This window comes from Eublepharis macularius, chromosome 1 (genome assembly GCF_028583425.1).
Source record: "Eublepharis macularius isolate TG4126 chromosome 1, MPM_Emac_v1.0, whole genome shotgun sequence".
Lineage (NCBI taxonomy): Eukaryota > Metazoa > Chordata > Lepidosauria > Squamata > Eublepharidae > Eublepharis > Eublepharis macularius.
The window spans coordinates 205,739,667-205,766,089 of NC_072790.1; the positions used below are offsets into that span (position 1 = coordinate 205,739,667).

The 26,423-nt window shown below is 39.2% G+C and overlaps 1 protein-coding gene across 5 annotated transcripts in view; it reads left to right on the forward strand.

The window, feature by feature from the left end:
- The window catches only part of MAP4K3 (mitogen-activated protein kinase kinase kinase kinase 3), a 76,279-nt gene that overhangs the window by 31,418 nt on the left and 18,438 nt on the right, over positions 1 to 26,423 (forward strand). The window contains exons 14-23 of one of the 5 annotated variants that reach the window (XM_054985083.1): positions 3,069 to 3,127; positions 7,408 to 7,470; positions 15,888 to 15,946; positions 17,034 to 17,072; positions 17,337 to 17,393; positions 18,518 to 18,616; positions 19,696 to 19,738; positions 23,124 to 23,286; positions 24,873 to 24,985; positions 25,485 to 25,526. In XM_054985083.1, coding sequence (XP_054841058.1) covers positions 3,069 to 3,127; positions 7,408 to 7,470; positions 15,888 to 15,946; positions 17,034 to 17,072; positions 17,337 to 17,393; positions 18,518 to 18,616; positions 19,696 to 19,738; positions 23,124 to 23,286; positions 24,873 to 24,985; positions 25,485 to 25,526 — 737 coding nt within the window. The remainder of the gene's footprint in view (positions 1 to 3,068; positions 3,128 to 7,407; positions 7,471 to 15,887; positions 15,947 to 17,033; positions 17,073 to 17,336; positions 17,394 to 18,517; positions 18,617 to 19,695; positions 19,739 to 23,123; positions 23,287 to 24,872; positions 24,986 to 25,484; positions 25,527 to 26,423) is intronic. The other 4 variants (XM_054985099.1, XM_054985092.1, XM_054985119.1 and 1 more) reach the window with 4 other exon arrangements.

Below are 26,423 nucleotides of genomic sequence, written 5' to 3' on the forward strand. Positions count from 1 at the left end.
TTCCCCACAAGCGGGCTCACTTCACATCATATATTCCACTACAGTAAAGGGAATCATTTGTTTCCAACTCTCTATCTCCAGTGTGTCTTGTTTTCTTTGTGGGTTTTATTAGAAATTTGTGTGGAGACTCCCAAATGATGCCCACAGCCAATATGAATGCTCCTAAATTCTGGGAGTGGGGGTGAGGGAGCCCGAAGGAGCTGTTACAATCAATATTGCATTCTTTTGCCACACTGCAGCACTAGTAGTAGGTGTTTCTTCAAGATTTAGGCCTGAAGGGTGGAATATCCATAGCAGTGCTGTAGAGAGTAAGCATTGGTTTGTATTTTCTCCTCTCCTTCTCCAGCAGTAAATTCACTCCATTCTGGTTGTCTTGCAAAACAGCAGAAATGACTAGACTTAATATGTCTACCTGTCTCTTCCTCTTCTGCTTTTTTTTTTTTAAACCCTTCCTTTTCTCTCTGGGGTAGGGGAGGGAGTGAGGCTGTCTGAATCCCACCGGTCCTACTGAGCTCACCCAGCCAAGCAACTGCAGTGGAGCTGGCTGGCTCTTTCTTTCTGTCTCTCTATCCATAGCAGAGGAAAGTGACAGGAAAACAGGAACTAGTGCCATGCACATTTGTTCAATGGCTATTTTACAGTGTTGCAACAGCTAAGGGAAGTATTTTTTTTAAAAAAATCATTCCTCCAGGAGGTTTGGGATCAAAGGGAAAAAGCGCACAAGTAAAGTACAGAAAAGGATCTTTGACACGGCATCATAATGAATACTTGGGAATGCTGAATATTCTAATACCATCTCTGCAAAGTATTTTCAGACCTAGGTATGACGTGCCTAGTTCCCATAAAAATTCTGGGAACAAACATTTGTAATGGTTTTCTGCTATGACAATGTCACTGGAAGAGCCTGGAATAGAGAGGGCTTATCAAACCCATAGTCACTTTAATCACACCTTTTTCTAAGAGACATAAAACTGACATTTTAAAATTTTATTTATTGTAATAAGTTCAAGTTAGAAAATCTACTGTTATATCACATAAAGAAAGTACTTCACATATCAAAGATGCAGAGGAGTTAGCCGTATTAGTCTGTGGTAGCAAAATCAAAAAGAGTCCAGTAGCACCTTTAAGACTAACCAATTTTATTGTAGCATAAGCTTTCGAGAATCAAGTTCTCTTCGTCAGATGCATGATACAGAGACTGGTCAAATATAGAAGGAGGAGGGAGGAGAAGAGGAGGAGGCACCTGGCGTGGGCTTTCGGGGACCACAGATCTCTTTGTCAGATGCATCTGGCAGGGAGAGCTGTGGTTATCAAAGGCTCATACTGCATTGGAATTGGATGGTCTAGCTGTTTGGCTGCTACAAACTAACAGGGCAAACTCCTTTGAAGCCAACTGATCCACACACCAAAAGGAGATGTTTACATATACTAGCAAAGGAATTTTTTGGTTGCTCCCTCCCCCTCCCTCCCTAATTGCCTCTTCTCTCTCCTCCTCTTCTCCTCCCTCCTCTTCTATATTTGACCAGTCTCTGTATCATGCATCTGACGAAGAGAACTTGATTCTTGAAAGCTTATGCTACAATAAAATTGGTTAGTCTTAAAGGTGCTACTGGACTCTTTTTGATTTCACATATCAAAATTGTTAGAAAATAACAAACACATTTTATCTTTTAGTGCCAATAAACCAAAAAGGGTTACCGTATTATCATAAAAAGTTGATTTCTGCTGCCTGCCATCTTTTGGATGTACAGTCATGCTTAGTTTCAACAATTTAGCATTTGCCAAGCCTGTTTAATCCAAATTTATATTCATATTGGACCCTAATTTCCAGGTTTTTGCAACTAACATTTTTGGCTGCTAAACAAAGGTTCAAGACAGCATTAAAATTTTGGTTTTTTACAATAATTAGGCATGAGAACCAAAAGAATAACTTTAGAAAGTTAAAGTATAAACATAAGATTACTTTCTGCAATGTTTTCCCCCCAATATGTTTTAATGACTAGGCATTCCCACCACATATATAAAAAGTCTGTACAGATATCAAGCCACACTTCCAACATTTGTGGGAGGTTGCCTTAAAGTACTTGTTCAGCCTTCATGGTGTAAAATATGAAAAATAGTTTAGTTGCTTTAAATTTAGTTGCTCTAAATTTACAATCTTAAACCCATTGCGGCTTGGAGAACCAGTTTAATATACACAATTTATACAAACGCTACCTAGTAGGCACCGTATATTACATTTTTAGAATTACAGAGCAAAGCCCCCCTCCTCCCTGATTTGGTTCCAACTTATATCTCAATTATTTAAGAAATCAAAAAATGTGTACTTTTCTGGCTTTTTTTGGAGGAAATATTATTTAATACATAAGAATCAAAGAATTGTTAAAATATGTTACTTTGAACTGATTGAATTATACAATAAAGATAAATCTGTGCAAATGTTGGGAATTGATGTTCAAAAAGTTTATTTCTGAAGAATAGAAAACTTTATTTGTTATGGGTCTGGCAGCGGCAATCCATATGAATGTGGAAGACCAGACCATGTTTTTACCTGACATTTTGTAATTGTAAAGTTTGGTTATAGTAATATTTTTAAAGATTTCAGCCTATATAGTGGTTAACTTGCTTTATTGCTCTGAGTTGATCTAGGTTCCATGGTGTTCTTTCACCCGTTAGTACTTCCTTGTGCTCTCAGGGATGAAACTATTGGGAAAAACCATCAGAAAACTATGCTGATAAGTATATCACATATTATATGTGCTGTAGCACAGTGGTTAAATTGTTCTGCTGTGAATCAGCACTCTGCTGGTTTGAATCCCACTACTGTCATGAGCTCAGTAGGTGGCCTTGGGTAAGCCACTCCTCTCAGCCCCAGCTCCCCAGCTATATTGTGGGGATAATAATTAGTGCCTCTGGGTGAGGCACTAATCTGTCTAGAAAAGTGGTATATAAGCGAGTTGTTGTTGTTGTTATATCTTTAAGCTGTGTCCATAAATTGTTTTACATATTATATACAACCTTCAATTTTGTCCTTCTTTATCCTTGATTTTATTTATTCTCTTCAATAGTTGGCCAAGTAAAATTTGATCCACCTTTAGTAAAGGAGACAGAACCTCATCATGAGTATGTGAGTAAGCATTGTATATATTTTGTTATGTGCAACTGTAACATTCAGCTGGTGAAAAAATGTGCTTTAGTACAAAAACAGGAAGAGAGCTATGAACATATTTTTCATTCTGTGTGGTACACATTTGTACAAATACTCAAAAAATCTTTCTTTTCAAAATAGATATAATTTTCCTTTATGGGAAATCTTTTCAAATTTCTAGTATTAGATCTGATTCTTGTAAATGGATATAAACATAAGAATCTGCTTTATACGGAATGAGACCAGTGTCTACACTGACAGCGGCTATCCAGGGTTGCAAGCAGAGACGATCTTTACCAATAATAATTTCAATAGGCCTGTTTTTGTTTAGCTGTTTGGGGCAGCCATGCGTAACTGCTTGATTAATGCAACAAGTTAGGGAGGGCTGGGTGTTGAACATCATACCCTGTAGTCCTGATAGATCACCTAGATATATATACTCAGGTTTTCTGCATTTGTGCCATAAATTGTATTTTATGTGTGTGTGTATTTGCTGCATAGCATCAGCTTTGTGACCGTCATAATATAATTGCTGTTCCTCCTATAGTTTAAGAATACATTGCATGTCACCTCTGGAGATCATTGGATTTAAAGGAATATTGAGGTAGATCTTTTGAAAGAGTTGAGGGGGAAATTATGAAGCTATGTTAAGTTGTTTTGAAGGATAGTGGTATGAATAAAAGGCTTTTGTTTAGCCTAGAAAAAAGAGGATTAATGGGTCATATGTTGGCAGTTTTTGCAAACATTAGAAAAGTGTCAGAAAGAAAGGGGAAAACAATGTCTCCCCCCCCCCCAATTTCTTTAGAGCAGGACAAGAGGAAATGGGTTTAAACTATAGAGAAGAACAGCAGTATGCGGGAAAACTATCTAAAACTCAAATATAAAGTACTGTTACCTTAGAATTAAGTCCTGTTGAAATCAATTGGATTCACTTGCAAATAAAGCTCCCTCTAGCATGGCAGAAGAAGCTTGATGCAACAAGCGTTCTGTTTGCCAAGAATGAGAGGAGCAACTTCACTAACTGAAATCCTAAGCAGAGTTACACCAGTCTAAGCCCATTGATTTCAGTGGGCTTAGACTGGAGTAACTCTGCTCAGGATTGCACTGTAATCCTCCCTACTTGCTGCATTCTTCCCATGCCACATGGCATTTTGTACAAGACCCCCACCCCCACCCCAGTTCTCAGTGTCAGCTCTTAAAGGAGCTGCTTTAGAATGCAGAGAAGATGGACCTCTCTGCTTTCCTCTCACAATACACAGGATCCAGTCTGTTAAAAATTAATATTTTAGTTCATCTCCATATATTTTCCATTTTCTTTGGGAAACAAAAGTGGTACACTTTAAGATGACGCTAAAATGTCTCTTGGATGCTAAAACACTGACTTCAGTGAATCCAATCCTAGGGTGCTACCTTTATCTTTCTAGTTTTCAGCATCTCTTGAGGAAGCAAATATCTCTTTGGCTACTACCCAGAGATTCCTACATATCTATCAGTAGGATAATTCTACTCTGAATGTGTATTAGATCGCTCTCTGTAGATTAACATTTCTCTCTTTGTGTTGGGCCTAGGAAAGATGTGGACTTAAGTGATCACTGGTCAGAGTAGGCTCGTAATTCTTGGTTGACAGTAATTCCTGAGTACACAAAGTGATAGCTGGTGTTAGAATTTTGTTCTCAAATGTACATTTTCTCTCTTGCTTTACTCCATGACTTATAACTGGTAAGTGATTACTAGGCAAGTTACATAGTTGTATATCTTATGATCTTAGCATCTATCTTGTTTTCACACTGAATGGCCACCCTCTTTTATGTGTCTTGTTTTTGCACCATCTTCCCTTCTTTCCAAGTGCTCCATCTGTTTTTGTTTTTCAGTTATATTGGAGGTCCTCTCTGCTTTTCTTAGTCACTTGGCTAGTTCGTTTGGACAAGTTCTTTATATCATCCATATTATCACATTCCAATTTTCATATTATTCATTGTTAAAAACCGGGGAAAATGGAGATGAGTAAAAAATATCATTCACATTAAGGTATTGCCTATCAGTTATTGTAGTTTTAAAACCTGAGCCCAGATCTCTGGCAGGAAAAAAGCTTTATGGGAAAGACTTGAAGATTAGTTTTTGGACGGTGATGGACAGAACTCCAAAGTGACTATAAATTGTTGATTTGAATGTTCTTTGTTGACATGCAGTTTACAAGTGTTGGTGCTGGTTGACGTACTGTTCAGAATGTTAAGCTGTTCATACTCAGAGCAGGGGCACATCCTTGTTGATGGATGGTTCTTTCCACCAAATCAGAAGGCGGGGCCATGCTTCTTGTCTCCTCCAGTGCAGGAGGAGAGTTGGACAGAAAATCCCCTCTCCAGTTCTTTCCCTGCAGAAGAGAAGAGTGCAGGGTTTCTGTGGGAGCTCTGACTGCTCAGTCTTCCATGACTGTTTATTTTGGGGGGGGTTTCTTTCCTCCTTTCTTATCTACTTCCTTCTCACCTTTCCTGTCTGTGATAAGAGTGTTCTTCTTTTTAAATCCAGAGGAGTTAGCCGTGTTAGTCTGTAGTAGCAAAATCAAAAAGAGTCCAGTAGCACCTTTAAGACTAACCAATTTTATTATAGCATAAGCTTTCGAGAATCAAGTTCTCTTCGTCAGATGCCTGATCAAATAAAATTGGTTAGTCTTAAAGGTGCTACTGGACTCTTTTTGATTTTGCTTCTTTTTAAAAAATCAGAACAAAATTTCTTCTCTCCCTTGATGCTTCAACTGCATTGACTGAGGTGGTACTGGCAGTGATAAAGCATCACAAGTGGAAGCCTCCCCCCACCTTTGTCTTCTTCCTTAACAGAAGGGTGCAGTAAGTGATAAACTAAGGTGGAAGAGTCAGAGAACAACAGAGTAAACAGCTCTCTGCCTCTTCCTTATTATTTTTAGGCCTTGGCTTCTTGCCCTTTACAGAGAGAGGCTGCTAGAGCAGCATGGGCCGCTAAAGCAAAGGTTTAGGGGGCTCTCTATTCCCCCTCCCCCCCCAGAACCCAAAGAAGATGACATTTTAACTTGTAACAGAACAATGTTTCAATCTCTGCAGGGTCAGCCACTGTGGCATCCTCGTCCTTCAAGGAGTACTTACTAGGCCCAACCCTGACACTTATATTCTTAGTAAGTTGGGTGTAAGTAAAATTGACCATTTTGAGACAGTGGCTGGGATTCAAAGAGGTCTTTAGGTTCATTCAGGGAGCCACTGGAAATTCGGGCTTTCTGTTTTCAGAAGGTGGACATATATTATACTTTTAAAATAAGTTTTTCATGTATCTTGATATGTTGCATTTTGAGGAAAACAGATTTGTCTTGGGGTCACAGAAATAGTTTTACAGCTTTTTGGATCCTGGCCACAGCTTATAACTTTGTAATCATTTTGATTTTAGCATTTGGCCCACTTCCCATTAATATGGGAGAACAAGTGACATGTCCCATCAGAAGCCAGCTTGGAAGCAAGTTGCACTGAAGTAAATATCCTTACAATTGGGGTGTTAGCCTGGTTCTTGATATTAGTTTACAAAGCACCCCCTCTTGTCAAAGTCCTTGATGGAGGTTTCTTACATTACTCAATCATATATAGTAGATACTTGGGAAATATATGTGAAAACCATATTTTTAAATAGCACTGTGCTTTTTGTATTGTTCTGTACATATTTTTTCTATATAATTTCATACCTTTTGTTGTCCACTAACACCAAATTAAATGTGAATGGTGTTAGTTACAGCTGACTTGTGACTCTGTCTACTAAGGTGATTCTTACAACTTCTTTAGCTGGCTCTGATTCAAGGCAGTCCGAAGATGGTTGGTAATTCTCAGAAGGATAAGGAAGTTTTTTTTCTAACTACACTATCCATGGAGACTCAGTTCACAAAACTTCTTTAATATTATAAAATGTGATAGTAAAAGAATACAGAGATTCATAGTCTGCAATATGCTGGGAAGAATGTCAGATCCTCCATTTTAAACTGATATGAAAATAAGGCAGGAAAAATTGGAATTGGTAAAGATTAATGTCAATTGTAAATCCAGATGAGTTTTTCTGGCCCTTTTATTTTTGCTCTTAAATCATTGTTGCGTTGCTAAAGGCTGAACTAATCCAACTGCTGTGTTGTACAAACTTCTCGAAACTTTATTAAACAATAATGGCCTACCAAGCTCTCTTGTAAAAATGTCCCTTTGTACATAGATGTTTTTCAGTAATTAACGAGCTTCTGGTCTTTGTCTGATGAACAGCACTCCAGTAACGATTTTTTGGACAGTTCAGAAGAAATATACTACACTGCAAGATCTAATCTGGTATTTTCATCTATTGCTTTTCTTTCAGTGTGTGTTTTTTGTCTTTTGTTTTTCAGAGTTAAATGTTTTGTTTGGTGGCCATGCTTCTTTTGTCATCTGCAGAAAAGTCAAATATGTGCTAATCTCAATACATACTTTAGCAATAATGTTACTCAATATCTTGGTTCTGCTTTCTGACACACTAACATTCTTCAGAATAAATTGTGTAATCTCACATAAATTTTGTCCTAAAAATTGTTAGGAACAGTAGGCTGGCCGGAATGGATGATCAGAACTGTGAAGAGAATGGTATTTGAATACTGCTTCTGTACTGCTTCTGAACATGATATCTGTAATTTTAATATGTGATAATGGAACAATGAGTTACAACCATGATCGCTGCAATTTAAAAGTAGCTGCAGACTTAGCGCTATACCCAGTGCTTACTTTCTAGTGTTTATGGAGGAGGGGGAGCAGTTTTTACCAGTTCTTCCTCCTGCTGCAACTCCGCCCCCCATTGCACTGAGAGCTGTCCTGCAGAGGGGTCCCATGAAACCCAGAGGGCAGCAATTCAGGGGTGCAATGGGCTACAACAGGAGGGGGAGAGACTTTTGGATTCAACTCTTTTTTTTTTTTGCTTTGAACAAAATTTTTAAAAATTTTCCTTATTTATAGGCTGCCTTTCTACAGCCAGGGCATTGAATAAATAATACAATATTATTCATTCCCTTTTACTTGGCATGTTGCTTTTCTGTTCTAAGCAATTCCATAAAGAGATAATAATTTAGTGTTAAGAGGGTATCTGCACTCAGGTTATCAAAAACAGCCATGGATCCCAATGGACAACAGTTTTTTTGCCAAATACATTTCACCACAGTTAAAATACAGAATTAAAGGTGTGAGAACAGGCTTGTCCTTTAGATAAGTATCTTGTGTCTTCAATGCCTTTGCAATTTTCAGAAAGCGATATCTAGGGGGCCTAGATAGTGCCTGCCTGCAGGGCCGGATCTATGGTTGCCAGTGCCCAGGGCAACCGTAGTCAGGCTCTACGTGCGTGTGTATAGCATACGCGCGCTCCTGGCGCTGCATGAGGACGTCACTCCCATGACATCATCACGCTGGGGTGCCCCCTCCCCTGCAGCAAGCCGGCTGTCTCAGCACGCCGCGGAGCTGGCGGCAGCGCGAGTGGCTTGGAGGCTGCCTGCGCCATTCACCTGCCCCACAGGACAAGGGGCGGGCGGCTTGCCGCGCGCCCCTTGTCCTGGGGAAAGGCGAACGGCACGGGCGGCCTCCCAGCCACCCGTGCGGTGGCAGTGCGGGTGGCTGGGAGGCTGCCTGCGCTGTTCAGCTTTCCTCAGGCACGCTCCCGGGGCTGGCAGCGCACTCCTGGGGCTGGCAACTGCGCCTGGTGCCCCCTCTATGGCGGCGCCGGGGGAAGACTACCCCCCCTGCCCCCCGTCGATCCTGCCCTGCCTGCCTGGAATACAAAATGAACTGATTTGTGGTCTGTTTTTACCTTGGCTTGTAGAGATAAGATTTCTAATGGCTTCTTCAAAGTTGTGACATAAATGTTAAATACTCCAACAGAAATAATCAGAACAGTGGTTATGTGTTTGGCTTCACATAAGTCTATAGCAATGTATAGAATAGATCATGGGAACAATCGCTGTTATGTTCCCATTATGTTAACATTTCTTTGGGCATATGGCAAACACATTTAATTCACTTTGCTTGATTATGTAACTTCTGATACATTTACTGCAGGAACTACAATCAAAATGTTTATACAACTAAATGGTTATTGAAATCTGAGCAAACATTCTCAGAGTAAACTGATGAGTTAATTCCCAGAAATTCACACAAACAGTTAATAAGGAATAGACTGGTCTGATGCCAAGACATGCCTCAAATAATAAACTCCCTCACTGTACTTTGCAAAACTTGACCTTTCCAGAGTGATCTCATTTGCAATACTTATTACTACCAGGCATAGGGACAGTTTGACCCTATCAAACTATAATCTAATCTTTACACCATGGCTAGTAAATTTTAAAGGGAATTGAATTTCAGCACATGGATTTCAGTCATCACCAGAAAAGTAAAGCAACTTAAAGTATCTAACAAAAAATATATGGCATCAAGATGGGTAGCTGTGTTAGTCTGTCTGTAGCAGTAGAAAAGAGCAAGAGTCCAGTAGCACCTCTATAAAAATAACAAAATTTGTAGTAGGGTATGAGCTTTCATGAGTCACAGCTCACTGCTTCATACACAGCTAGAATGTGAGACATAGAGTATGTATAGCATCAATTAATGATCCTTTCTGGGTTTAGATTAAATTATTCTGGGGAAAAGATCAAATTATTCTCCTGAAAAGTTAGGCAGGTGTTCTAGAACCTCTGCTCTGTCCAATTTTCCTGGCTGGAGGAAGAGCACAAAATGTATCCAAGGGCCTGTCAGCCACCAGAACTCACAAACTCACTGATATCAGAATGCCCACTGAACCCATTTAAGTTGGTGGGTGCCTGCTAGTCTTTGTGCCCAAGTAGCTACATTTTATCATGAATACTTGGGACAGACTTAGTCCCTTGACAAGGCTGTGAGAGAAAAGCACAGCCTCACCTTCCAAGTGATCAGACATCATGTAATAGAGCTAGTCTCAAGGGACCATCAAAACTCAGTGGTCTGTTTAAGTTGATACCAAAACAGAATGAAGATGAAATTCTGACCCAGAGGTACTTCAAGTTGGAGATGCTGAAGTAAGTTGTTGCAGCCCAGGAACCACCAGTCTTCCTCACTTTGTGATAGATTTAACAAAGGCTTACCTTCACATTTCAGTTGGGTCCTCTCACTAATGCAGGAGCAGGTGGTTTTCCATGGGAAATCTGTAGTAGGATATTGGGATTATGTTTTTCCTTGAAGAAAAACACTGAGAGACACTTCAATATATTTTTATAGCATACTTAAAACAGGTTATTGTACTTGGACCCAGGTGAACTGCGTAATAAAAATGACATAGTTGACATAACAGTCACCCTACAAGTGCAGCCACTTACAACATAGGACACTATCTTTTGGCTTCATAGATTCCACCAGATCTTCATGAAATTTCTGGTGGCACAGCTAAGGTAGCAGAAGCTGTTTCTGTATCCATCTCCGGACAACATCATTGTAGGGTTGAAACAGGGAACGGAGCTACATTCTGCATTCCCTCACTCACCACAGCTTTGCGGAGAAGCAGCTTTGCCAAGGCCATTTCAACAGTTCCAGCTTGCTTTTCAGGAGATTATACGTCGGGTTAGCAAAAGGGTACCTATCTCTGTCAAGTCATGAGCCAAGTTGGACTGGTAGATAGAGGAAGACAGACATCGATTGCTTCTCATGCAGATCTTATGAGTGAGTGGGTCTACATGCAGGACTGAATGGCCCTGGAGTGCACCGGGAGGTGCAGACTAGCTCTCATGACCTTCAAAGACAATAAAGAGTTCTCTACATGTGAGTTGTATAAGGAAATGCATATGTCAACAGGAAGAGTGGTTGGCGCTTCTAATTATTCACCTGGATTGGCATAGGGTAGTACATAAACAGTTTCTTTAAATGAAACTAAGTCCTCAGGGCCAGATCAATTGTGTCCAAGGGTACTAAAACTCACAGGCAAGGTGCCAGAAGATTGGAGGCGGGCAAATGTTGCCCCCATCTTCAAGAAGGGGAAAAGTTGAATTTGGGTAAATACTGACCCATCAGCTTGATGTCTATACCTGGAAAAGTTTTAGAACAAATCATCAAACAGTCCTTGAGCATTTAGAAAGGATAGCTGTGGTTACTAAGAGCCAGCATAGGTTTCTCAAGAATGAGTCATGCCAGACTAACTTTTACTCTTTTTTTGATAATGTTACTACCTTGCTGGATCAGGGGAATGCTGTAGACATAGTTTATCTCAACTTCAGTAAGGCTTTTGATAAAGTTCCACATAATATCCTGGTTGACAAATTGGCAAAATGTTGTTTGGATCCTGTAATTGGTTAACAGATCACACCTAAAGAGTGCTTGTTAATGGTTCCTTATCTTGGAGAAGAGTGACTAGTGGAATGCCTCAGGGATCAGTCCTGAGACCTGTTTTGTTAAACATTTTTATAAACAATTTGGATGAAGGAATAGAGGGAATGCTTATTAAATTTGCAAATGATACTAAATTGGGAGGGGTAGCAAATATGGTAGAAGACAGAGTCAGGATACAGGATGATCTTGACAGGCTGGAAAATTGGGCTAAAACAAATTAATTTCAATGGAGATAAATGTAAAGTTCTGCATTTAGGTAGGAAAAATCAAATGCATAATTATAGGATGGGGGAGACTTGTCTTGGCAGTAGTATGTGCAAAAAATATCTAAGGGTCTTAGTAGACCATACACTGAACATGAGTCAGCAGTTTTATGTGGTAGCTAAAAAGGCAAATTCGATTTGGGGCTGTATCGAAGTATAGTGTCCAGATCATGTGAAGTGATGGTATCGCTCTACCCTGCTCTGGTTAGACCTCACCTAGAGTATTGTGTTCAGTTTTGGGCACCACAATTTAAGAAGGATATAGACAAGCTAGAACGTGTCCAGAGGAGGGCAATGAAGATGGTGAGGGGTCTGGAGACCAAGTCCTAAGAAGAAAGGTTGAAGGAGCTCAGTATGTTTAGCCTGGAGAGGAGATGGCTGAGAGGTGATATGATAACCATCTTCAAGTATTTGAAGGGCTGACATATATAGGATTGTGTGGCGTTGTTTTCTGTTGCCCCAGAAGGTCGGACCGGAACCAGTGGGTTGAAATTAAAAGAGTTTTCGGCTAAACATTAGGAAGAACTTCCTGACACTTAGAGCAGTCCCTCAGTGGAACAGGCTTCCTTTTAAGCAGAGGCTAGATGGCCATCTAACAGCAATGCTTATTCTGTAAACCTAGGCAGCTCATGAGAGGGAGGGCAGGAAGGCTTACATCAGTGCTTAGTTCTTGTGGCCCCTCTTTAACATGCCCAGTGTAATGCTGATCACCACTTTGTGGTCAGGAAGCAATTTTCTCCAGGCCAGTTTGTCTGGGGATCCTGGAGGCTTTTTGCCATCTTTGGGGCATGGAACAGCGGTCAGTGGGGTGTGTGGGGCGGGGGGGGTAGTTAGAATTTCCTGCAGTATGCAGCGGGTTCTCCCGCTCTGGCCAAATGTTATGAAAGTTTGAGCTCTTTACAGGAGGAGTTGTCAACTCACAAACTGTCCCTACTTATTTCCAGTTCTGAGGCAAATGTCATCCTCTTGTCAAACACACTTTCTACTTACACGGAAATTTTTGTTAGAAGCTCCCAGGAGGTGATGGGGAAATTAGATTCCTATGTATCACATCACAGTTCCATTCTTAAGGCCATAGCATTGACAGGATCATCTGACAACCTTGTTATATCTCCTCCCATCGCTTGTTTTTTCTGCAACACTAAATTTTGTACTCCCCAGTATTCATGCTCCAATTATAACAATCTAATTCTGAAGTATTTCTCTACAAGCACCTTGAAAAAATATGAATGTAATAATTTTATCAAAGTTACATTTTCCATTTTATTTTCAGTTTAAAGTCTTGACAGATTGCTTCGATTTTAATTAAAGTAGATACAGTGCACATGTGAATATATAAAGCTGACTTATACCAAGTCAGACCCAGTGACCTATAGCTCTTTTAGTTGGTGAAAACTTTAATTTGTGTACACATGTGCATGTTTATCTTTCAAATGTGTAAGTTATAAAAATAGGATTCAATGTTTATGACCATGCCTTCCAAAAGTGCTAGGCAGATTAAGGTGGTGGTGGTAGCTTTTTGTCTGCTTTGTCCTACTTTTACAACTATTAATTTTCCACAGAAATACAAAATGACATTATACAAGAGAAATTATTTCCCCATAATCTGATATAAAAATGCCTAGGATGAAATCCAAGCTATTATAAAAGTATGTAGTAATAGCAGTTTAGAAAAGAACATGAAAAATATAGCAAGATATTTGTTCGAGACTATTGATGGTAACAGACAGCAGGCTAGCAAACAGACAAGTGAGCAAAAGTTTAGGCCTTTAACCAATACAAACATAAACCACACCAACAAATGTCATATTTCATTAAAACTTTTCTTGTGAGATTTCTGGCTTATAGTGACAGAAGAAGGGTCTATTTACATTTTGTAGAAGTTTGCTTATTTTCTTTTATTACCTTTTCTGCCAGTATTATAGATAATACACTCTCCTGGATTTAAGTTTCGCAAAATGAGAAAGGCATTTTGCCTTTGGCCAGCCATAAGATCTTTAGTTTCTTTTTCCATGCATCTTTTTCTTGAGCATCTTTTTACTGGATCCTGTATGGCTGTGGAATGCTTTGGAATTCATTGAAAGCTAATGCATCTTTCCATTTTCATGCGCATGAAAGATCCAGAAAAAATTCTGACATTTCCAAGTGCAGTGTGTTTCTCCAAAAAGTTCCCTCTTTTTTTGAGAAGAGCACTTTCTTCATGATTAGACTAGCTTTCTTACTAACTTTAAAACATTTTATAAGTACGTATCTTGCTTTTTTACTTGCCAAACTAAGCAACTAACAATGAGAAAGAGACTGCTCTCCATCCCCAGAGGTCAACATTTAAGTATTTTGTGCTGGTAGATAAATGGACATGGGATATCGGAGGGTAATAGTGTATAACAGTGGAAAGAGTGAAACCAGTGTTCATGGAAAGGAACAAGAACTGTGCAACCTGGGTCACAGGATGTCACTGGCAAAAGTTCTAGTTTCTTTGATCTCAGCTGAGATTGCTCGGAGGGGGGCCTTCACTACCATTAATTCTCAACATTCCTACATTAAATACAATGTTTCACAGTTTCCCTACTATAAAGCTAGGCTTCCCAATTGAAACTCAGCTGTAGCTGTGAAGATTTCAAATTCATTATTGTGGCTTCTGTGCAGTCCCACATTGGGACTAAGCATGCACAGGCTGAAGTTCCACAGCCTTCTAGCTGTCCTATTTGCACCCAGAGTCCCAAGGAAGGCAGGAGTCAAGTCAAGGCAGAGATAACAAGCATTAGCAGAGCTGTTGATCCCTCATTACTTCCTATGAGCAGTAAGAGAAGCCAGGTCTGCTCCTAGGGAATAATGAGAGCTTTATATATAGATATAGATATAGATAGATATAGATACACACACACACACACACACACAGCCACAGGAAATGGGTTGTAGACCTAGTCTTGGAGGCCAGATCTGTCTAATCAGCTGTTAGTTGGTGTCTCTAGTCTCTCTGCTGTTTGAGTGTCCTCTCCCCCACCCTTGGCTCCTTTCCCCTGAAATCTAAAACACTCCCAAAATTCTGGGAGATATCATTACTTCTGGAGTTTAGTTCAGTTTGAATATTTCCGAGCCAACCCAGCGATTTCCAGTTTATTTTTGGCTTGGTTATATCCGAGTGCATACCCCTAATTGTATCCTCAAACAGTGTATCTCAAAACCTTTTTCTGTCTATAAACATCTGTATAATCAGAAACTTCATTTTGTAAACATAAGCTTAGATTCCAGGTGCATACAGAAGACATCTTTTACTTGAGAAAGGATTATGTTACACCTAAAGTGTTACAAAGGTGAAATTAAACCCTGAAAATGTACTTACATTTTGGCAAGAAGCTATGCAACCTCTTGCACAGTCGGAAATAAGAACCGCTATAGAGCCTACATAATACTGGATATTTACAGAACAGCACTATTCATTACAAAATAGCACTATTCATTTATTTCCGCATCCCAGTTTTCAGACACTTGACCCCGCCCAAGTGGGTTATGTAAATCAAGAGAGACAGGCCCCTACTCTCAGGCTTACAGACTGAAGATTAAGCACACAAATGGTAACGAATGGAAGACAAAAGTAGAGGAGGGAGATTGTTTTGTTCTTACATTGTCAGACTGAGCATTTATATCTAGTGGAGGCTAAGTTAGTTTTTCCTTGCTGGAGTTCTTCCTGCCAAGAGAGGAAGAGGCATAGTAGCCCTTGGACCTTTCCCATACTTCCAGCAGTTAGTGTAGAGTGTCCCCCCCCCTTTGGGAGAGCAAGCTTTTGCAGCTGTTTATTCTATGGCTTGTGGCTGGAGTTGTACCGGTCTTCTTGCCACTGTTTTTCCTGAGGGAGGACCCTGCTGGTGAATGCCAGATGAGATATCTTCTCCCGCACTTCTTTTCTGCAAATGGTTCTTGTGCTCCAATCCATTGTTCCCTTAGAAAAACGTGGCAGGATAACTGATACACAATTCACTTTGTATTGGTTAGTGTGCTGTGAGGCTATTGTGTGACATGTAAGAACAGCAGTAGCATGTTAGATGTTGAAATTCAAACATGAGGAATGTCAGAACAATATTTGAATTCTTTATTTTTTATTTATTTATTTCTCTATAGGATTTGCAGCTAGAATATGGTCAAAGTCCCCAGGGCAGTTACTTCTTGGGTGCAAATAAGTGAGTATTTCAATAATAGGATGCATATTTCCCTTTATGTCAATGTCTTTAAAGGCATTGTACTTAAGTTTTGCAGTCAAATCAACTGTAAAATTTGATGTAAAAATAGATAAAATCAGTGGGTATTTGAAGATAAAACATCTAACTGTTGTGTTACATGTGGCTCAGGGATTTATGAGAGTTGATAAACTCTATAGAAAGTTCGCTTTCTTACGTATATTTGTATAGCAGTATGTCTGTGTGTCGATGTGCATATATGCATCAGTTTTAATGTCTAGCTTGGCTTTGGAAAATGATGAACACCAAAATTTATGGGAAATCATTCTGTGAAAGTACTAGGGCTGCTTAATTTAGACTATTGATTCAGTTAATGTTAAAACATTTCAGTCAACTAAAAGTTTCTCCTCCTCCCCCCCCCCCCCCGCCGTTAACTGAGCAGCTGACACACTTTTTTCTGTGTTCTTTAGAAAAAGTCGGTAAAAGAGTTGTGGATGGCAAATGCCACCTTAAGAGGTTATTTCTTCCTCTGAGAAAGGCAGCGGTGTGCTTCTTAAAACAAATAGTCTTTTTTAGAACAAGTCTTGTCACATGCAAACTCATGCAAATGTAATTTATTAGCTCTAATTGATATTATCAACTAAGTTTTCTTTAAGCCACTGAATATATATTAATGTAACCTATGGACTTGACTTATTTAAAAATTAAAATGTAAATGTGATAAACTGAGGGATTAATCCATTCCTGATCTACCTACTTTTGCCAGTATTTTAATGGCATTGTGTTATATTAGGAAGGTTTTTAACATTAGTAGCTATATTAAGATAAGCTATATCTCATATACATATGATTGCCAGTTGCAATCATCAATATGCCACTATTCAGCTGAATACACTCTAATAGTCATCTCTAATTAGGCTGATGAATGAATCCTCAATCTGAAATGAATAAATGTCTCAGCTGTTAACTTGAGCAATTAATGTAATTTATTGCATGGCTTAAGTATGTCAAATCATATTTTTAAGGCATCTGATTTTATGTGCTTTTGCTAAGTGTGTCCAGTCCTTGAATTTTACTTCTATTTTTAAAGGAGTCTTCTAAAATCAGTTGAAGAAGAACTGCATCAGCGGTAATTCTTAACTTCTTTTTTCTCTTGATTCTAAAGTTCTTTCTCTTGCTCACAAACGCACACATGCGTGTGAGTTGATTCTTGGGTCTCTCTCATTGTCTGATGATGCTCATTTGGCCATGTTCTTGTCAAGCATACAAGAAACCTTCTTGCTTGTCTGTCTTGCATCTGCTGATTGATTTTTAAAAAGGTATCTACGTTAAAGGTGCAGGAAACAAATCTTTGATGTTGCACTCAGATGTTGTACCCTGTTTAATTCCATAGGGGACATGTGGCACATTTAGAAGATGAGGAAGATGTGGACAGTGACGATGCTAAACAGTAAGTTTTGCTAGTTGTAGAGTATGTGTACTTCTGTGTCCTGTTATGAATGTACTTCTACTGTTGGGTTAATGTTGCCCTTCTTTATAGGCCCCATGCTGGCAGGCAAAACAATAGCATTTTGTGGCTGCTTTCTCCATAGATTTGGCGGGCAGAACCACTGTGGGCTTTTCTCATGACAGAAGAAGCAGGGAATAAAGCAGGGAGATCTGGGCTGGTATGAGAGTTGAGCAGTCTAAGAGCTGTCTTCTCATGATTTAAAACTTTTTACCAAAGGCCTATATGCACTTACACTAGAAATGTTGTCCTGAGTTTTCAGTGATCAACACCAAAGGCCCCTCTCCCACTTTCTCAGGTGCATAAGCCATTGGCAAAGCTGAGATCACTTTTTTTTTTAGGTAATGATATTAACAACTTTTAACAGTGTCAGCAAATGCTTTTTATAAATAGTAGTGATTCATCTCTTTCATTTTATCCTCGAACACTAGAATCAGACTACGGTTAGAACTTCAAAAAATGAAATTAAAGCAGAAACTAAAGCAAAGTAGCTGCAACTGCTTTGAGAGGCAGGCAGGTACATGACCGCAAAGAGAAGCTTTGCAATGCTGTTAAGCTTACCTCTAATTCCTGCCTTTGGTACCTGTTCACACTGTAATAAAATAAAAAGGGTAAACTGCCACCTACCTAGCTGCATTTGTGGCTTCACCAAATATTTGGTTGCAGACATAGATAGTGCTAACAGATAGATAGTGCTAACAGTGTTTGTCCTATCAGTTGACTGTCATGCCTTCACAATTAATACAGCATCCCAGTGCTATTATTTGTGCTGATTAACTATCTATGAAGGGACATGTTTAGGAGTACTGTTCTATTTGGGCATGATAAAGGACTACATGTTGAACAATTTAGCTTTTGAATTTGTATATATGGGCAAGTTCTGCCAAGATATCTAAAGTTTCCTCAACTTTAATCTATATATATTTTTCTTTGAACAGTATAATTTAATGCAGGTAGAACAGGTGTGTGCTTTCAAAACCATGTAGAACTGTCCTGTATTTGCAAAACCTGTGAGTAGTAATAATTCTGTATTTACAAAAGACCATAAAAGTGCTCTTGTTTAACAGGGCAATATTGGAGTTTGGAAAAAGAAAGTCAAGGAGGCAATATGTGATTCCCCAGCAATATGCAGGGAATCAAGTCAATACCTTAAACCAAAACTCTGGGTAAATAAAGTACTTTATGTACAGTTTTCATTTCTTACGGTATCTTGTTTTCTAAGGCTAGACTTTTGAATTTAATTTTCTTCAAGAGACATGGGTCTATTCGGAAACAAAAATGTGTGTTGACAAAATACCTTGCTATGTATTTAGCAGATTAATAGACTATGGGCAATGTGACATACAAAAGTGGTTCTGAAAACAGCTAGTTGTGCAAATTTCATCATAGCACATCTTTTGAAAAAGTCTGGCTACTTTGCAACACGCAGTTGCCCACATTTGTCCAATTGCTATTTGTGGGAGTGGTTCTTGAAATTTTGTATGGGATTGTAGCTCTTAGAGCTCCTCTGGCTAAATCTTTACTGTCTATAGTTTAATTTATCTTAAATTCTCACGTTTGCATTCTGCTGTCTTTTTCTGTGAAATCATAATCTCTTACAATAACACGTTACCCTGAAATGATTGGTATTTAATCAAAAATTGATTATTTTTCTCACTAGGTGTTGGTTTCCTAATTTTGGTTTCTTAAGGCATGCTGGAAAATATTTACTGTTAATTCCTATATACCAAGACATCTTGTGAATTTCCATCTAGCATGGGCAATTTGTTCAGTAAAGAGGGCTGAAATACATCACAAACTGAAGCACTGCAGAACATTTGCATATTATATTGCATTTAATATAATTTGCATAGTATTTTTGTTACCACAGTGGATTCTAAACTACTGTGGAGGAGGCATTCTGCTTTTATTATTCTGAGTCACCCATAGATATGTAAAAACTGACCTTGGAAAAATATGTATTTAGATACCATACAGTCTGGCTTAATCTCTAATCTTTGATTATCTTTGCCACTGCCTCCTCTGCTGGATCTGCAGTAATGAGGATAGGATCATTCATCCTCACACATTAAAACTGGGTTTTCCTATATCTGTCAGGAACATATTGGCCATGCCAAAGTGATCCTGGAATCTTTGTATTGCCCATCCAAATTTATACCATGTGAAGATCACAAATGATATCACATACCATGCTTTTTAATAGTTATGGGATATTTATAATTAATGCTTGGTTTCCTTCTTTAAGCCCAACTATGAAGGCTAAGGTGCCACCTCCTTTACCACCAAAGGTAAGGAGCCTTGTCATTTGCCGTAGGACACATACTTAAAATGTTTTGAACTCACTGTTGCATCAGCATCCATACAAAGAAACACGTTATGCACGTGTTTCACTAACACAGCGCTGTTGAAGTATATGACAGTTTACTACAGAGCAACAGAAAACACTCAGATGTTGTACCCTGTGTACCTAGGTGCCTACCTCAAGGAGCTTGCAATTGAAATTTAGACAGTAGGGCAAACTACAGTAGTAGAGGAGGGAATAGAATGGCACAAGAGTAATACAGGATTAATATGAGCAATTGAGGCCGGTTACATCCACCTCTGTTTCAGCTGAAGTTCAGCCAAGTCTTCATACACAAAGGTGGATTTTGAGGAGGCATGAGAAGGAAAAGAGAAGAGCAGCACCAAGTGGCGATAGGAGGCAATTCTGGGGTAAAAGAGATAGCCAGGGGTGAGTTGCTTAAGAGAGCAGAAGTTTTGTGGACAGCTGAGTTTGGTAGAGTTGGAACAATGAAGGCTGAAGTCAGGAAAGAGAAATCAGAGGGGGAAGATCTAGTAAGATCAGACTTTGGAGAGTTACAAAAACGTTAGGAATCGGATAGGGAGCAGCAAGGCTATATATTTGAGGGGGGTATTGCATGGTCTGAATGAGAGAGATGAGCGATGTATAATTGGTATGGAAAGTCTGGCTATTTTGATTTGGTGAGATCCTGCTGCAGGGGGGGGGCTGTTTTATTGTCTTGTATTTTATTGATCTGTTGCATCTGCTTCAGGTGTGATTTATAGAGAGAGCAGGATACGACTGTTTTAAATAAATACAACTGCAAGCCACTTTAAAAGCCAAGTTTTGGCTGAAAAGTGAGGTAAAGCTGTAAATAAAATTAAGACTTCAAGTTCACTACTTGTATATTGGTGATGTTTTCACTGACCAGTATAATAAAGTCTGCTGTAAAGGTTATGATATCTGTACCACAGTGTAGGAAATTTTCTGGGTACACGATAGACAAAAAGAAAACCAAATTGTTGGGTATGGGAAGCACAAATACTGGATGGGGGATACACTTCTGGGCAGTAGTATATGTGAAAGGGATCTTGGGGTAAGAGTGGACTGTAAACTGAATATGAGCAGTCAATGTGATGTGGTGGCAAAAAAGGCTAATTCAATCCTGGGTTGTATCAAAGGGGCCATAGCATCGAAATCGCAGGAGGTCATAGGCCCTCTCTATACTGCCTTGGTCAGGCCACACCTGGAGTATTGTGTGCAGTTCTGGAGGCCTCACTTCAAAAAGGATGTGGACAAAATCGAGAGGGTGCAGAGGAGAGCGACAAGAATGATCAGGGGTCTGGAGACTGAGCCCTACGAGGAAAGGCTGAGGGCCTTGGGAATGTTTAGTTTGGAGAAGAGGAGGTTGAGGGGGGACGTGATTGCTCTCTTTAAATATTTGAAAGGCTGTCATTTGGAGGAGGGCAAAGAGCTGTTCCAGTTGGCAGCATAGGGTAGGACGCGAAGCAATGGGCTAAAACTACATGCACAAAGGTACCGGCTGGATATTAGGAAAAACCTTTTCACGGTCAGAGTAGTTCAAAAGTGGAATCAGCTGCCTAGGGAGGTGGTGAGCTCCCCTTCACTGGCAGTTTTCAAGAAGAGGCTTGATGAATACTTGTCAGAGATGCTTTAGGCTGATCCTGCACTGGGCAGGGGGTTGGACTAGATGGTCTGTATGGCCCCTTCCAACTCTGTGATTCTATGGTATGAATCTGACAGAAACAACTGAAGAAAATGTATTAGAACATTGTGGCGTGAGCTGGTCCAAAATCCTATTAAATACCTTTTGAATTTGTTTTGCTTCAGACATGAGAACTGATGTGGTGTTGTGCATAGAGTGTCAGACTAAGATCCTGGGAAACCTGATTTGAATCTCCACTCTATATACTTGCTGGGTGACCTTAGGGCAGTCACAGTTTCTCAGCCTAACCTACCTCACAGGATTGTTGTTGTGAGAAAATGGAGGATGGAAGAACAAAGCTCTAAGCTGCTTTGGGTTGCCGCTGGGGAGGAAAGCAGGATATAAATAAATACATGTAAATTTATTTTTATTGATTTATTTACATTATTTATACTCCACCTTTCTCACTGAGACTTAAAAGTAGATTACACAGTCATATATATGCTTTCACACATGCTGAATAATACACTTTCAATCCATTTTAATTCACTTTAGTGATGGTTTGCAAGTTGGTTTGCCAATTTCACACTGTAAAATCCAGTTGCAAAGTGCACCGAAAGTGTGTATGCAGTATATGACCAAGCTCTTTTATAGAGCTGTGTTTCATTATGCATTGTCCAAAGGTGTTGGAAGCCAATGATTTTGGCAGCAGTTTTGGATATATGAGAGAGGCTTTAAGGTGTGAAGTGAGAAGGCCAAAGCTATATTTGAGGTGAGAAATTACCAGAGTATGAACCAAAGTTTTTAGTTAGGAAGACAGGATAGAAATGTTCTATTAAAATAACATTCAAGGCAGCATTATAAACAGGGTAAAATCAATAATAAATCAAATTAAAGCCATAAAACAAAAAACAAACTAGAAGTAAAACAACAAAATAACAGTAACAGGAGACAAGTCTCAACTAGGTATTAAAGGTAGTTTTAAATTTCTATGTTCTTTGTAGTCCACCTTCTCACTGAAACTCAGGCGTATTACATTTCAATAAATAGTGTAATGGGGTCTATAAATTCAAATCTGCAATGATTTAATATCAGCAGAGTTGGAGAAATGCTGAAACAAAGCATAAGCAATTCTATAAATTATTTATTTATTTTATTTATACCCTGCCTTCCCCATGAATGGGCCAGGGTAGCTTACAACATCCATAAAATACAATGAATTAATCATAAAACTATAAAATCAGTAACAATCTTAAAACAGTCATTAAAATAGTCCGGGTGCCTTATCCATAGGCTACTTAATGATACATTAAACAACATAAAACAGCCTAGAACTACCCAGTAGGATCATACACAAAGCAACAGATAGCAAACAGTAGCTCATAGTAGTGAAGGATATAGTCTTCTACTGATGCATCCCACTTCCTTCAAGTACAGCTCTCCTATCTGAGTAAAAAAAACCCCTCTTGAATAATTTAATTTTGCATTGTTTGCGGAAAGCTAGGAAAGTGGGTGCTTTCTTGACCTCATCAGGTAGGCCGTTCCATAAGGTGGGGGCCACCACAGAGAATGTACATGTATGGGCAGCTGCACGTGCAAAAGACTCTGTTCAGAAGATGAGTAAAGCTGCCATGACAGAACATTGGGAAAGAGAGACAGCAAGGGTAATGTATAAATGCCAAATATATAGCTAAATAAATCTGAGTAATAACTTTTACTTTTTCAGCCTAAATCCATCTGCATACCACAGGAAACACATTCTTCTGAAGATGATAATCAAGGAACTATCAAAAGATGCCCTGTTTCAGAGAGTCCTGCAAGATCAAACACACAGGTTCCACCTAGACCACCCCCTCCTCGGTTACCACCACAGAAATCGAATGTTTTAGGTAATGAGTGGTATTGAGAAAAATAGAGAGTTTTAAAAAGTATTTAAAAGAAACACAGGTTGGATTTAGAATTATACATGCATGCCTCTAAAGTACCCTTAAGGAACATGTGCTAGCATGGGCGAGTTGCAAAAGACTTGAAAATACCATATTTTGATAGCATTTTTCACAACTGGTTTAAATTATCTTAATACGAAAATGTGAAAAATCCATTTATTGTGGCCTTGTGTGTGTTTAATTCATTGAACACATTTGTTTTTCAAGAGGCATTTATTTGTTTGTACTTATAGCCTACTCTGCCTCAAATGCTCAGACAGAACTCCAAGAACACACGCACACATTCTGCAACTCTATTCAGAAATTTTCCCACCCTTTCTAGACAGAGTATACAACTCCAAAGTCTAGCCCAAGTATCTTACAACTTTTTTTTTTACTTGATGAAGTATAGCAGGAGAGAGTCCCACAATTAATGGGCAGTCACCAAGAATGCTTCTTTGATACCCAAACATGACACATGGATAACACATAGATGGTATGATGAACCTACCCAATCACTGTAGTCATCTTCTAAGACTCCGCTTTGAGTGCCCCCACCTTCTGATATTATGCACGTGGCAACCTGGAAGAGGGCCTTCTTGGTTGTGACCAGACTCTGGAATTCACTCCCCAGGGAGACTTGTCAGTTCTCTTTTGTTGTCATCTTCTGCCTGCAAGTAAAGACTTTTTTGTTTCATTTGGCATTCCCTCTTTCTCCTCACTTTTATATTTTTGTAGGTATTTTAGTTCTGGTTTTAATTGTTTAAGGAAGTGGTTTTGTTGCTTTGGTGGTTTTTAAAATTTGATTTTATTATGTATGTTCTTAATTTATTTGTCTTGGTGGCTCTAATGAGGGCAGAAAGGCGAGGTATAAATTTTGTAAAATAAATACATCATTTAAGTGGGTGCTGTCTGTAGATCTTACATTGCTAACTCTTACAGAATGATGCAGTTGTTAGAGAGTCAGACTGCTTTGAACCTCACTGGGTGATGTTGAGCAAGTCACTGTCTCTCAGCCTAACTTACCTCATAGGATTGATTGAATGGTAGAACATGAGAATGGAGAACTGTATTGTCTGCCCAGAATAAGGGTGAGATTATTATATTTGATAATGCACTGGGAGAAATAGCAATGCTGGGCCACCAACAGTCAAAATAAGAGACTCTACATACTCTGATAACTCCCTGGAATGTAGAAAAACAAGAATGTTTAACTTTATTTTTTTTAAATTACCCCCTCCCCAAATGGCTTGATAAGGACTGAAAATACTCCAGAAGTCAAAGAATACTGAGGGCAGGAAAAGTGGTATGGGGAGAAATCAGCCAGCTCAAATACTTAAAGAATTTAGAGAATCCTGGAGAGGGAGATTTTTGGTGGGTTGAGGTAGAATCTCCAGATTATTCCTTCCCCTTCCTGTGATTTCTCACAAGTCACCATCTTGTAGAAATGTAATAGGGAAATCAAAATGGTGCATGTGGGAAGAGGAGAAGGTGGTCTTATATTATAATGAAGAATTTTCTTTATTTGCCTTTAAATATGTTTTATTAAGGTAATGGATTGAGTTCTGTACAACTAAATGGTGACAGAGAAGGATCCCCCCATCAGGAGCCAAATGAAAATAGACACACAAATATCTCTAGGAAAGAAAAAATGGAAATGCTGGTAGGTAATCCTACATTCCTACTTAGATTTTGCAATGTGTGTAGAGAAAATCAAAATGGGCTCCTGTCTGTTTTTGTAGAATGTTGCATGCTATTTAGGTTTTAACATATTTTATATAGCTAATGAAATCTAGACTATATTGTGCTTGTGCACCATGGGTACCAAGAAAATCCAGGTGCCCTGGATAAGTCTCTTCTGCATGAAATTAATAGATTACTGTACCCATTGGAGAAGGGAAAAGAATACTCACACTAGATAAGCAATGTCTTAAACATGAGTATGTTTACCTTTTTTGTTTCTACTTGTTCATCACTGGATTTTCCAGTTGATTATATATAGATTATATTTATTATATAGATTTTGCTGTTGGTTAAATTTGTTCAGAGTATAGTAACATAGTGGTTATTTGGATCTATTTTATCTGCACATTTTTTACTGTATGCCACGTTTGTATAAAGCTTGTCTTTAAAAGCAACAATTTACATATATTTTTCCCTAGAAGCCAATTAGTAATGGTTTGCCTCCTACACCGAAAGTGCATGTAAGTATTCTGAAAGAGATGACCTATTGCTTAGTACAATTTCTGTTAAAGATTAAACTGGTTCAACATTAGAAATATTGTACCTATTGGAACAAATATGTAGCTGAGCTGGTTTTAACTAGTTGAATTGGGGTGGTTACTCCATAAGGGGCCAGTAGTGTTGATTCCTCTCTCACAAATATCATGAAAAACCCACCACAAAAGGTCAGGCTCCTATTGGTGGTTCTGCCATGTTCACTTCACCTCTTCTGTGGAGGTTTATATTGAGATCACTTGATGGTTGTTGTGGGTTTTCCGGGCTGTATTGCCGTGGTCTTGGCATTGTAGTTCCTGACGTTTCGCCAGCAGCTGTGGCTGGCATCTTCAGAGGTGTAGCACCAAAAGACAGAGATCTCTCAGTTCTCCGGCCGTGAAAGCCTTCGATAATACATCGAGATCACTTGAATTCATTATTAAATTAATGAAGGCTCCTGAGTGTCAGTAGATCCTCTGAGAGCAGGGGCAGGTAAGAGTAGTGTGTATGTGAGAGCGTTGGGGGGTGCACCACGTAGATATGAGGGAGAGATGAAAAAGTGTTGTGTGGAACTGCTGGGCAGATCCTCTATATACCAGCGGTCCCCAACCTTTTTGGCATCAGGGACCGGTTTCATGGAAGACAATTTTTCCACAGACCCGGGGGGGGGGGGATGGTTTCAGAATGATACAATTGTGCATCATTATTTCTATTATTACATTATAATATATAATAAAATAATTATACATCTCACTACAATGCAGAATCAGTGGGAGCCCTGAGTTTGTTTTCCTGCAACTAAATAGTCCCATCTGGGGGTGATAGGCGATCACCTACCTTGCCTGCTCCCTGGAGCCGGCTCTGCGCTCACCCGCCACTCACCT